The 14,153-nt window shown below is 36.6% G+C and overlaps 2 protein-coding genes and 1 long non-coding RNA gene across 3 annotated transcripts; 1 reads left to right on the top strand and 2 right to left on the bottom strand.

Annotated features, from left to right (window-relative positions):
* Nucleotides 1-7,517: 7,517 nt before the first annotated feature.
* On the bottom strand, nucleotides 7,518-9,282 carry LOC112016867 (elongation factor 1-alpha). Its single transcript, XM_024049335.2, is given in 3 exon segments — nucleotides 7,518-8,140; nucleotides 8,402-8,568; nucleotides 8,856-9,282. Coding segments are annotated over 3 exon segments (522 nt in total). The 5' UTR covers nucleotides 9,210-9,282; the 3' UTR covers nucleotides 7,518-8,139.
* Nucleotides 9,283-12,157: 2,875 nt separating this feature from the next.
* LOC136066214 (non-specific lipid-transfer protein 1-like) lies at nucleotides 12,158-12,602 on the top strand. Its single transcript, XM_065770177.1, has 2 exons — nucleotides 12,158-12,510; nucleotides 12,593-12,602. Exons 1-2 carry the CDS (start codon nucleotides 12,158-12,160, stop codon nucleotides 12,600-12,602), a joined length of 363 nt encoding a protein of 120 aa, XP_065626249.1.
* An 873-nt stretch (nucleotides 12,603-13,475) lies between these two features.
* On the bottom strand, nucleotides 13,476-14,116 carry LOC136066222 (uncharacterized). Its single transcript, XR_010627678.1, has 3 exons — nucleotides 13,895-14,116; nucleotides 13,696-13,794; nucleotides 13,476-13,573 (listed from the first exon to the last, which is right to left on the bottom strand). It is a non-coding gene; the product is annotated as an uncharacterized LOC136066222 (long non-coding RNA).
* Between the last annotated feature and the right edge of the window lie 37 nt (nucleotides 14,117-14,153).

The raw sequence follows: 14,153 nt of genomic DNA, 5'->3' as shown, positions 1-14,153 counted from the left end.
GGTTGTATTTAGTTAGTTAGACAACGCGTGAAACTATAAAGGAAAATAAGCATCTCGAGTTTTAGAAACTCGAGATAATGTTTTTAATCTCGCTCCCCCGCTTCACGGACCAAATGCTGACTGGACAAGTTGTCCACTTGGATCTCGAGTTTATAAGACTCGAGTTCTTATAACTCGAGTTTTGAAGACTCGAGTTCTTTTAAAAATAATATCTGATATGCAGAACATAGATCTTGACTTTTTAAAACTCGAGTTATAAGAACTCGAGTCTTATAAACTCGAGTTTTACTGAATATAATTTTCTCCTCAGTCCGAAAAACAGAGCATAAAAATTTTAACACTTACACAGCTACTCGCCCATAACTCTCACTCTCTCACTCACTCACCACATTGCCTCTCACTCTCTCACTCACCACATTGCCTCTCTCTCATTGCTCTTCCCTCTCAACAGTTTCATATTTCAGGTAAGGGTTTTTTAATTTTATTGTTATTGTATTTGGGTATTAGTTGGTCTATGGGTGTGGGTAAGTTTGTGATTGTCAAAACTTAAAAACCCTGGTTTCCTTTTATATTTTATCCTATGGACTGAATATAGCTGTCTTTAAGTTTTTGTAATGGAAATACTTCTATTTCTATGGATCTATGGTTTGTGTCCTGATGCTACCAAATAGATTGTTTCAAATGCAGCTTTTAAGTAAACTGGAAAGTTTACAAGTCATTGGATCTGATAATGCATTAATTTGTGTTTATGAGTAGTCAATTTAAAAAAAAAAGAAGGTGATCTATTACTAGTTTACTACAAGGTAAACAAAAATTGTCTTACATGAATTGCATGCTAACATAATTCCAATTTTACATGCCTGTCAAAAACATAATGCAGAAGAGTTATTCATTCTCCATTGATTGAAATCAACTTCATATTATGCATTCAACTACCTTTTTTCTATTTTATTATGTATCATACCACTAGGACCAAATTAATAGCCATATTGAAAAAGGAATTTATAAAGCATATGATATGGCTATCTATCTAGATTAAATTATCGAAATACAAACATATATTAAGCTACTTGATATAAGAATGATATTTAATGTAAATTGTATTATATTAAAATAAAATATTATGATAAATTATCAAAATAATTGAAACAAATTTTAAATTTTATTTTAAAATTCTCAAAATTTTATTGAAACTTAACTAGTAAGTTTAAAAGAAAAAAAAAAAAAGAAGAAGACAGACCTTATAACTAATAAATTAATAGCCATATTGAAAAAGGAATTTATAAAGCATATGATATGGCTATCTTCTGTTACCTTACATACATTTTTGTCTTCCTTGTAAGCTGTAAACTAGGCAATAGGGCTATGAATGAGCAGAGCCCAAGCAAAAAAAAAAAAAAAAGAAGGTCAATGAATAGGCTCGTGACCAATAGGTCTTGATAAAAAACAAGTCGTGCCTAGGCTCGTTTATGGGCTTATTAATAAGTTATATATGGGCTTGAAAAATAGACTCATATCATAGTAAGTTTCTTCATTCATTGGGAGTTGAGAGAACACTCTTCCAAATCAAATAGGCCTGAGAATATGCTTAAAATGGGTGTGATAATGTATTTGTGTAGGATCTTAAGCTCATGAGCTTTATATTGAGCTCGAGATTGGCTTGAATAATGAATTAAGTTGAACAAGCTGAGCTTAAGCTTTTAGACATTTTGACAAGCTTGAGTTCAAACATTGTTTGTAGGCTTGGTTTGAGCTTGGACCAAGTTTGAACATTTTACTTTTGTTGATGAGCTGAGTTTGAACATTTAATACATGACAATGTTTGGTTTATTCAAGCTAAACCCTTTTTTAATCTGCTAAAATATATTTTCGAGGGACTTGCAAGTTGAAACTTTTTCGGGGAAAAAAAATCAAAATTAAACCAACATTTTAAGAACAAAATTATATTTCAGCCTTTTCAGTTGTCATTGTAGTCCCTTGAACTTGGATATATCATTTCTCGTTAGTATTCATTCCCATTTTTTCCCCTCTGAACCAATTGTCTTTGAGCTTTCATCTTGCTGCTAATTGCTATCTCAAACTTATAATGGATGCAGTCATGTTTTGTACTATCATTTCTTGTACATGTCACCCTGTTCATCTTAGCTGCACTTCAAGTTGATTTTTTTTTTTGTTTTTTTTGTTTTAATGCTCTTTAACAGACATAATAAACATAATCATCAATTGAAAAGGAAAAAATACTGAAAGATTTTTGGTAAAGGAAATTGCAATAGTTAAAGTTCAAAGGATCTCTTTTACTGGATAAAAAAAAGTTAAATATGTATTTACTGTTTCTGTGACTTCAAAATGTTTTTTAACTAACATAGTAACTTGACTTTAACAGGTTCACAATGCCTGAAATTGATATAATCCTATACCACGGTGGTCCGCTGAAGAATGCCAATGCGAACAAGGGATTGCCATTTGAAGGGTCGGGTATAAAGAGCTATTATACCCAAATTGATCGTAGGTTGAAGACTCTTGACGAATTGAAGATGATGGTTATGGAAGAGTTGTGTGAGAATCTTGCTGTGCACAACATACAAATTACTTATCGTATGCCAAATGAAATCCTGAAGCACTGGATTAATTACAAGTATATGGCGATAGAAACAGACAAACATGTGAAGATCATGTTTGACAAGTTGGAGAGAATATCTGAAGTAACTAATATCGAGTTGTACATACAGTTGGAGCCGCGTGCAGAAGTTGGTATCGAGGAAATCCAACAAACACAAACAAGTTTACAGGCTACAGTTCCAGATGCTCAATATGAGTATTTTACACATGTAGAGCATGATGATGTGCATGCTGATGATGATGAGGATGAGGATGAGAATGATGATGTGGATGACGATGACGATGACGATGATGATGACGACTATGTTGATGAGAGTACTAACATTGACGGTGAAGATTTTGTCTATAGAGATGAGATTGATGAGATTGATGAGATTGAAGACAGGATTGAGAGAGGGGACTTTAGGGACTTTGAGAGGGACATTGATGACGATGAGACATTGGACGGTAATGAACCTGATGCAAACAATGTTCTTAGTGTCCAAAACATTATGGACACAATCCCTACCTACGCACCTCCTGCCTTGTCATTTTCTGCAAATACTTGGGAAAATATGGTTGATCCTTCACATATTGAGACACCATTTGTGTCTACTTGGAAAGAGGGGATGAATTTGTGCAAAGGCTTGACTTTTGCCAATAAAAAGGAGGTGCAGCGTGTATTAACAGTTTGTGCCCTCAAGGAAAACAAACATTTTTTGATCAGTAGGTCGACCATAACAAAACTTTGTGCAAAATGCGTGGATGAGTCATGCAGGTGGTATGTCTACACAGTCATGAAGCCCAATCTCCAGGGACTATGGATGGTCACCGTGTACAAGGGTCCTCACACGTGTATACAGATTGGAGTATGAAATGATGGTAGAATGATGAATTGTAAATTTATTGCAGCAGACATCCTTAAGCAGTTAAGTGAGGATCACACTACCCCAATTAAGTATCTTAGATCTATGATAGAGTCGAAATATGAGGGCCATAAGCCCTCTTACTACAAGGTATGGGATGCGAAACAAAAGGTGATTGGGAAGCTGTTTGGGAATTGGGAAGAGTCTTACCAAAGGTTGCAAAAGTTGCTTATGGCATATATTGATCAGGATCTGACTACCCAGGTGTTCTATCGTACGACATCCACCGATGAAGATGACACTGTATTTTTGAATTATGTGTTTTGGTCTTTCGGTCCAAGCATTGATGGATTCAAATATTGCAAGCCGGTTATCAGTATTGATGGGACCCATCTATATGGTAAATATCAGGGAAAGTTGTTGGTTGCAATGGCAACCGACGCTAACAACAAGGTATTCCCTCTTGCCTTTGCTGTTGTGGATTGTGAGTCAGGGTCCAGTTGGAGGTGGTTTTTACAACGCCTCAGAGATACGATTGGCCACGTGATACCTGACGAAAATATTGAGACACCATTTGTGTCTACTTGGAGAGAGGGGATGAATTTGTGCAAAGGCTTGACTTTTGCCAATAAAAAGGAGGTGCAGCGTGTATTAACAGTTTGTGCCCTCAAGGAAAACAAACATTTTTTGATCAGTAGGTCGACCGTAACAAAACTTTGTGCAAAATGCGTGGATGAGTCATGCAGGTGGTATGTGTGCGCAGTCATGAAGCCCAATCTCCAGGGACTATGGATGGTCACCGTGTACAAGGGTCCTCACACGTGTATACGGATTGGAGTGCGAAATGATGGTAGAATGATGAATTGTAAATTTATTGCAGCAAACATCCTTAAGCAGTTAAGTGAGGATCACACTACCCCAATTAAGTATCTCAGATCTATGATAGAGTCGAAATATGAGGGCCATAAGCCCTTTTACTACAAGGTATGGGATGCGAAACAAAAGGCGATTGGGAAGCTGTTTGGGAATTGGGAAGAGTCTTACCAAAGGTTGCAAAAGTTGCTTATGGCATATATTGATCAGGATCCGACTACCCAGGTGTTCTATCGTACGACATCCACCGATGAAGATAACACTGTATTTTTGAATTATGTGTTTTGGTCTTTTGGTCCAAGCATTGATGGATTCAAATATTGCAAGCCGGTTATCAGTATTGATGGGACCCATCTATATGGTAAATATCAGGGAAAGTTGTTGGTTACAATGGCAACCGACGCTAACAACAAGGTATTCCCTCTTGCCTTTGCTGTTGTGGATTGTGAGTCAGGGTCCAGTTGGAGGTGGTTTTTACAACGCCTCAGAGATACGATTGGCCACGTGATACCTGACGAAGGCATTTGCATAATTTCTGACCGACATCTCAGTATCAAAAACGCCATTGCAAACTGGCCTAGAAGGGATGATGGACGAACATGGGTATTTCATAGATATTGCCTTCGACATGTTGCTAGCAACTTCAACACACATTTTCAGAACTCGACTCTAAAGTCAGCTTGCTTGAAAGCAGGATATGCTACTCAGGTAGTTAAATTTGATACCATAATGGAGTCCATTAAGCAAGTGGAAATGGAGGCCATTCGGAATAAGAAGAAGGTGACAGGGAAGGATGGGAAGGAAAAGAATCAAGATTATCTTCCATACACATACCTAATCAGCGAGTCTGTGGATATGTGGACCCAATCACATGATGGTGGGAGACGTTTTGGGGTAATGACAACCAATATATTAGAGTGCTTCAATGGTGTACTAAAAGGTGCACGGGGCCTTCCTATTGCCGCGTTGGTTGAGTTCACTTGGTCCAAACTTGTTCAATATTTCCATGACCGGAACAAAGAATACCTCAATCGCCTGTCAGAGGGTAATAAGTGGAGTCAATATGCCTTTGAGAAATGGGAAGCAAATAAGCTTAAATCTGAGAAACACTATATCAAGCCATTTTGCAATAAGCAGATGATATATTAGATACTTACTTCATTCACGTGTCGCCCAGGAGGGGAAAACCACAGTTATGAAGTTCGGATACGGGAAAGAACATGCAGTTGTGGGAAATGGCAAAACATAGGGATCCCGTGTTCACATGTAATTAGAGTATGTGACTATTTAAATATTGATTCGACTGCATATTTTCACCCATGTTACGGTTTGGACAATGCCCTTAACACTTATCAGCATGCATTTGTGATTCCCAAGTCACAATCATTGTGGAGTGATCCTGTAGGGCCAAAGTGGTTGCCTAATCCAGCATTGTTGCGGGCCAAAGGTCGACCAGTGAAGTCAAGAATAAGGAATGAGATGGACGGAGTGAGGAATAAGGATCGAGGGTCGAGATGGCGGAGGGAGGACGCAGATTTGATAGAGAGTCAACCCAAGCAAACATGTGGATTGTGTCATGCTTCCAGGCATAACCGTAGAAAATGTCCGCAGTCCCGTGGCGCTTCCACAAGCAGTAATGTTCCATAGTAGGTAGGTAGATGGGAAAATATTATGCATTTGTTAAATAATTGTTGTTCATTCTACCCTTAACTTAACTAATGCTTACTATCTTCTCTCCTAACGTGATTAGTCTACGTTTTGCAGGCATGCTTCCATGGACGCCCTTTTTGATGTGCGAACTGCTGATCTTAGTAAAAGTGACTACGTTATATTGGCACATTTAATTTTTTGGTTTTTGTTGAATGTACTTATACTTCTCTATCCAATGTACCTCTATGAAGATTGTGATTTGGGTAGTATGGTTAGAATTGCAAATTAAGCATGGTTGCGTGTGTTTAGAATGTTGATGTATTGAGAATGCCTTTTGTTGTGATGCAAATGCATTTGCATTGTAAAACTATATTTATGAATAGAGCGTAACAGTTTCTATTGCTTGGTGCCTAGTGAGAACGCCTTTTGATGTAATTTATGTGCATATTTCAGCTCCTCATTTGCCTGCATGTGTAGGAAAAAAAAAATTTCCTAGTAGAATTTCAGTTTCATACACTTGAGTTTCACTGGGAAAAACAAAACAAAACAGGGCAACCAATCTGCCTGGACAGGGGATTTGCCCAAAATTGTAAAAAAAAAAAAATTTCAAAAGAACTCGAGTTTTATAAACTCGAGTTTTACTGGGAAAAACAGAGCAAAACAGGGCAACCCTTCTGCCTGAACAGGGGATTTGCCCAAGTAAAGCGAAAAATTTTTTCCCAGTGGAACTCGAGTTTATAAAACTCGAGTTCCACTGGGAAAAACAGGGCAAAACAAGGCAACCCTTTTGCCTAAACAGGGGATTTGCCCAAGTAAAGGGAAAATTTTTTTCCCAGTGGAACTCGAGTTTTATAAACTCGAGTTCCACTGGGAAAAACAGAGCAAAACAGGGCAACCCTTCTGCCTGAACAGGGGATTTGCCCAAGTAAAGCGAAAATTTTTTTCCCAGTGGAACTCGAATTTATAAAACTCGAGTTCTACTGGGAAAAACAAGGCAAAACAGAGCAACCCTTCTGCCTGAACAGGGGATTTGCCCAAAATTATTATTATTATTATTTTTTTTTTTTTGCTTATTACTATTTTATAAGAAAATTACCCATAATTTCCTTTTTAATATAGAAACTGTTTGCTATCATTTTTTCCAAATCAAAATCATATTGTTTGAACTGAAGTTGAGGTATGAGCTTTTTTAAGTCGAGCTTACGTTTAAGCTCAATGTCAAGCTTTCGAACTCGATACAATAGAAGAACATATTAAGTCCAAATCAAAATCAAAATCCTTTTTGTTTTGTTTTTGAACAGTTTTCATTCATCAAACATTCCTCATCAAATACCGTAAAAGCAGCAAACAATTCAAAAATAAGGTCTATTCTTCCTAAAACAATTCTTGAACCAGGCAAGATCTATAATAAAGAGTAAAAGCAGCGAACCTGAAAAAACATATCAGTAGAGATGCAGCAAGAAAAATTGTTCAATTCAAAACACACAAGACTTGATAACTATAATTGTAAATAGCAAAAATCTGGGCAGCTTTTGAACAGACCTAAAACTCCATAGCTGCTTATGAAAATAAATAAGTCTCACATGACACCTTAAGCAAATCAAAAAACACTAGGATACTTCATGGCCCCGCCACCGTCGGTCAAGCACCCAATTCTGTGAATTGAAGCTACATGATGATGGCAGAGACTTGAAGCTATTACCAACAAAAGAAACACTTAGACCTTCTACGGATAGCTTAATAGCAAGAACCCAGTCCTTACTGTAAGGCTAAGGTATCTATTCCTCTCCTCTTCCAATTTTCAAAACATCTAAACAAAAAAGAGAAGTATTTTCACTTCTTTCATCTAAACTTCCAAACACAGCGTGTTACATGGACGCAATTCACATCCTAGTGTGTATGAGAGAAGGGAGGATGCACAGCACAATGTGGAACAAGCTTCACAAGAAATCAGGGTGGACATCATCTTTAACCCTTTGATCATTGTTTATGGTCTCCAACCCCAAGGTATGGTAATGCAGCTGGTGTTCAAAAGTCCTGCCACTTCCCAGTTGCTATTTACATTATCATCTTGCGCAATGTAGTCGTTCCTCCCGTAACCCCTTTGTGCAAGAGCCCTTGGCGAAAGACTGATACCTCCTTCGGGTCCTTCTCTGCAATGCAAAACAGTCATGAGCCAATACCAAAGCCAAATCCAACCCAAGCTTCAATGATATAAAATAAGATTAAATTCAACCCATCAACACATGTAACACAAGAAATGATGCACATCCATCAGATTTAGGCTTATGTATATGTTTTTCAGAAAGAAAAAATTAGAAGAGAAATGAATCTTTTCTTCAATATTTTTTTGGTTGTACTGTGCATATAAATGAATCACATGACCAAAACCAAAAAGGGTTGGACCAATGTACCAGTCAAGGTTGGTGGACCTCTCAATCATATTGTCACCCTCAAATCCGGAGATGGGGACAAAAGGAATCTTGTCAGGGTTGTACCCAACCTTCTTCAAGTAGGAAGAGACTTCCTTCACGATTTCGTCATACCTGGCCTTTGAGTACTTGGGGTTAGTGGCATCCATCTGTTAACCATAAAAGACATCAATCACAACCATATCACTCAATGTTAAGAAAAATATACTCTGGAATATGATTTAAGGGAAGTAATTATCAGAATTTTATTTCATAAAACCTAAAATGACTCTTGGCTGATGTACTTAACAAACCCCCCCTCCCCCTGTTAAAAATGGAAGAGTCCATAGGCTGATTGGATCGTGAAATAATTCATCAATTATACTTTATATGATTATACAATGAAACCAAGCTCCGATATCTATAATGCTTGGTTTATCANTGGCATTCATCATACCTTGTTGCAGCAGCAAATCATTTGCTTGACACCGAGGTGAAAGCAAGGAGAGCATGCTCACGGGTCTGTGCAGTAGTACCTGGTGGTCTCGAACTTCCACAAGGCAATATCAATGGTGATACCACGCTCACGCTCAGCCTTGAGCTTGTCAAGCACCCAGGCATACTTGAATGACCTCTTGTTCATCTCAGCAGCTTCCTTCTCAAACCTCTCAATAACACGCTTGTCAATACCTCCAAGCTTGTAGATCAAGTGACCAGTGGTGGTCAACGTCCCAGACTCAACGTGGCCAATGACCACAATGTTAATGTGAACATGAATACAACAAATGAGCATCAATACAACAAATGTCATTTCGGAAAAATAAGCATCAATACAACAAATATCCCCATATGGATTTTTCAAAGCAGTGGTGGTAGCAATAATAGAGTTGAAGAATAAAACAAACCTTCGAATTGGATGCTACACTAATCGTCCACTATTTGAACGTTTCCCAACATTAACTTGTACTGAAATGCTGGCCTGTGACAAATCGACCCCAGAAGATTGCAGTGCTCCGGTCAGAGAATTCAGTACCCTGTTCAACACCATATCCCACTCAGCAACAGCAGACACAGTTACCATTTAATAGCATTTAATAATTAATAGCCCTTCAAAAGAAGCAGTGCTAAAAAAAACAAACAATCTGCAACACGCAGAGGCATATATTTATGTATAATTATATATGAAACGAGAAAGAGAGAGAGTCTTGCAACTTTTGCTCTATTTTTTGGTCTGTTTTGTGTGGTAGGAGGTTCCTTCACAACCGTGTTTAAATTATATAGTGACACACAGTCAGTTGAATTGATTTTTCATCTTATAGTTACAAATAATAATAATAATAAACTAAAAATAAAAGACTGAGACTGAACAGTGAAACGTTTCAAATATGATTAATATTTAAATTATGGTGGTCCTTAATTTGTTTGCACGCTTCCATTTTTTAAGCAATTGATCTTACAGGGAAATTTCTTTATTTTTCTTCAAATATAATTTATGTTCATTCTTCTTAAAAATATTAGTGTATAGGAAACATCATTATGCTATTTATTAACTTATATACTAATTAATGTTATTGTTTATGGAATAATAACTGTAGATCAGTTCCCATCAAAAATTAAGAAAAAAAAAATTGTAGATAGTAACAGTAGATCATTCTCAACCAGTCAACCCTTTAGAAGGAGAGGCATCAATTTTTAATTAAGTTTTTTGGATTATTTTTAAATAAAATACATGACTAAATAATCTCCCAAGTTCATAATTCTTTCAGAGCACAAACCAAACTGATCCTCAAAATTCCAGTAAAGTCCATATAGGCTAATCAATATTGTAGAATCAATTACACATACAGAAAACATGTTACCTGTTCATGAACTTGCGTAAAGGATATGCCAAATTTCGAACAATAGCAATTCCACGCTTCCTCCACCTTTTAACATTGAACTGGTTAACTTCTTTACGAGCATTCAGAATGTCACAAGATATTTTCAATTCATTCCAGACCTGGGACAGTGTACAGTGTTGAAGTTGTTGGCCATAGTGCAGCACTGAACCTTCGCCTTGAAATTAATTTCCAAAAATAATTTCAAATGATGAATTTAATAGGAGAACAATAACAACAGCAAGGGTAGCAATAATAAACTGAAGCAATACTTTATGAAGGAATGACAAATTCTTTGCATCAATCTGTGACATCTTCAAATTGATTCATATGTGAGGAATTGCTTTTAGGTGGGGGTCATCGAGCAAGAGAGTAGAGAGTATATTGAACTATGCCAAAACTAAATTAAAATTATGAAATTATAATAACATTTTTAAACAAATATTCAATTGCATGACATTTATGCAAAAAACTGTTGGGCTTCATAGATTTAATCATAAGAACCAAATTATTATCATATTACAATTGGATGCTAGCAAAATGCTTGCATAAGACTGATTCGTGGAAGGTGCTTATGGGTGTATTTGCTATATATTGGATTTGGGGAAGAAAGAAAAAAAAAAAAAAAAGGAATATATGGGGCTTGCTTGCACTACATATTTGCGTTATACTAGGTTTGAGAATAATATCACCAAACTTGACAATTAAAGAAACAATATGAAGAAGCAATATGAGAAGTGTAAGCCATTTTCTGCAACTCCTATCAAACTATTAAAAAAAATAAAAAAGAAGAAGAAGAAGAAGATACAAATAAGAAATAAAAAAGCTTGTACAAAAACATCTTTTCTAGCATTTTCCGATTAGCAACCACTAAATATTAAGCAATATGAGAAGTGTAAGCCATTTTCATGCATTTTCCGATTTCTAAACATTTTATAACTAGTGTTCCATGAAATATTAAACTTACATGAAATGCGCTGAACAGTCAAATTATTAACAAAAAGGATTATAGGATTAATATGAAAATGAACCCAATCATAAAAGAGCTAAAATGAAAATTTTGAAATATAAATGGTCAATATAAAAACAACCCCAAATGCTATAAGTGTATCTTTAGCATTATATAAACATCAGCAGCTTTAGCAAAATTGAAATAAGTCAGTGTTACCTGGAAGATAACAACAGTGTTGATGCAATGGCTAGATGTGGCTGCATTTGGATTCATTTGTTGTGTATTCCAACCCTCCGATGATGTACTTACCAATCAGGGCAGCCTGCAACTAAGGCCCAAGTCCAATTCACTTTGTAGGCATAGTATCACTCAAAAGCCCAATTCTTATAGATCCGAGTCCCCCACGCAAATCAAGGCTGCTTAATCAATCACGCAACTCATTTTTGGTTAAAAGGAAATTTCATTCAACTAGGCCAAAATGGCTAAACTAGTGGCAGTATGCCTACAAAAGCTCTCCCCATTAACATCAGAATATACAAAAGAAGAAATCACATCAGATGGGGAGATATCCTCCTGCAGAACACATCCTTGCTTAGCCAGCGCATCCTCCACTCTGTTGGCTTCGCGAAACACATCACGTAACTCATTTTTTTCCATACTAACTCATTTTTTTCCACACTAAGGTCCAATAATTAGCATTATTGGCTTCTTACTGAAGACTATTCTGAGTTTCCTACCAAGAAATTCTTTAGCTAGTCTCAGCCTCAGTCTGAGTTTTCTTGCAGATATTAAACTTAATGGTAACAGACGAAGCCTCAAAAGAGCCCACCCTTATCTTTGCCACTCTATAAAAGGCCTAGAATCATTTTGTGTACCTCAACACCCAAAAGTAATCAAATCTGTGTGAGAGAGGCTAACATTATTATTACAATGGCAAGGTTCGCAGTTTCTTCTATGGCTTTCACAGCAGCAGTGCTTGTGTGCATGTTGGTTGTTGCTTCACATGTTGATGCAAGTCTAACATGTGCTGAGGTGACAAACTTGTTGACCCCATGTATCAGTTATGCCATTTTTGGAGGAACAGTTCTCCAGCTTGTTGTGAAAGGTATTAAAGCACTCAACGCTGCTTCAAATACCACACAAGATCACAGAGCCGCATGTAGTTGCATCATGGATGGTCTTTCAAAGATCCCAGGAATCAACTATGAACTAGTTGGAACACTTCCTCAGACTTGTGGCACTACTTGTTCCTACAAAATCACACCCACTACTGATTGTTCCAAGTAAATCTCTTATATATAATTCTCTATTTAGAACGGTACATGATTTAACATATACTAATTTTTTGAATTTGATCATTTGCAGGGTGGACTAATTCTATTTCTACGTACTGGAGTATCCTATGAAGATAAAATAAAAGCTTTAAGGAAAGCTAGCTTCCCTGTGTTATGGCACAATGTTGAATTGTTTTATTATTTAATAAGAAATAGTATCAGTGTATACGGATTATTATGAAATAATCCAACCTATTGAACTTATAGACATTATTAATAGAACTTATTTCTACTTTTGCATTGTTTGTGCTACGTGAGGAGTAAATTTTTTGGAATGCAGGATGCCCATGTCAACATGATTGACTCACTCTCGTAATCTTTACTTGCCTTTAAGAGACTTTTCTTTAATATATAACAAATTTAAAAGTTATACTTTCAAAAGAAATTAAAATGATAGTTTCAATAATATAGTACATTGACGAGCCACTTCCTTTATTCTTCTCTTTTTAACTTTAGAAATTTGTTAAAAATAAAATAAAATCAACCTAAAATACTTGTTATCTAATTTTGACTCAAACCTCAAGGATTATGATTAAGTTACATTCTCTCTCATTTCTTGAGCACAAAATGAAAAATTCTTACATATAATAAGATAACCGCAGGTTTCTATTCCAAATTTCCCACTAGATGGGTTTTGAACCTTTGAAACATACTTGCCACATATAAGCAAGCAAACTTACTAGACATGTGGGACTTAGATGCACAAGAATTGAATAAGGACATACTTTTACACAACACAGCAGATTACAACCCAACACACAAGCATCAAGTAAAACTGGTTGATATATGTAAATCTATACCAAGCCAATGAATGCAGAAAACAGCTATATTTGGCAATCAGTGCAACAACGTCATATATATATATATATATATATATATTTTTTTTTTTAAGGTGGGGGACAAAAATGCAGATGCTTGAGAGTAGGCACTTGAGATGCTATCTGATCCACTATCAACAGCCAGCTCCTCCCGTACATTCAGCAAATCTTAAAAAACAGCCAGCTCTTGTCACCTGCAAGAACCCACTGTTTTAAGGTATATGGTATAAACGCTTCTTGAGAATTTACTATGACATATATCTCACATGCACCATCCATAACACAAAGTACTTTGCTGCATGCATCTTTAACAAACCTCTTTTTCAATGTTCACCAATTTTGCGTTTTTTAACCCTCGTGCAATGTTTGGGCGAGGGAGGAGGCTGGGGGCATCAGCCTTAGGCTCATCATCGTGCTGCAAAGACATTAGGTGCATACAATCAATATTCGGTGTAATTATAATAATAAATAGCAATTGCAAAATAGGGTAAACATTATAATTAATGTTATCGTACCATAGAGCTGCCTTTGTGTCCTATTTTGTGTCCACCTGTCCCACAAGTGGGTGCTCTTCTAGCACGTTGCGGTCTACCTCGTGGGGGTGACGGCTGATGAGGGGGATGCTCTCCGGTACATCAATATCTGGCTGTAGCGGGTCAATCCCTACCGGAGGTCCTAAAGGGTCGGATAAGGATGAGGTAGGTGGGTCATGATGCTCTATGTATAGGCCAGGAGTGGGGATCCGATATCTATAATGCTTGGTTTATCAAAAAA

Source organism: Quercus suber, unplaced genomic scaffold, assembly GCF_002906115.3.
Source record: "Quercus suber isolate HL8 unplaced genomic scaffold, Cork oak 2.0 scaffold_3B, whole genome shotgun sequence".
Classification (NCBI taxonomy): domain Eukaryota; kingdom Viridiplantae; phylum Streptophyta; class Magnoliopsida; order Fagales; family Fagaceae; genus Quercus; species Quercus suber.
The sequence above is the reverse complement of the archived record's forward strand: the minus strand, read 5'-3'. Positions and strand labels throughout refer to the sequence as shown.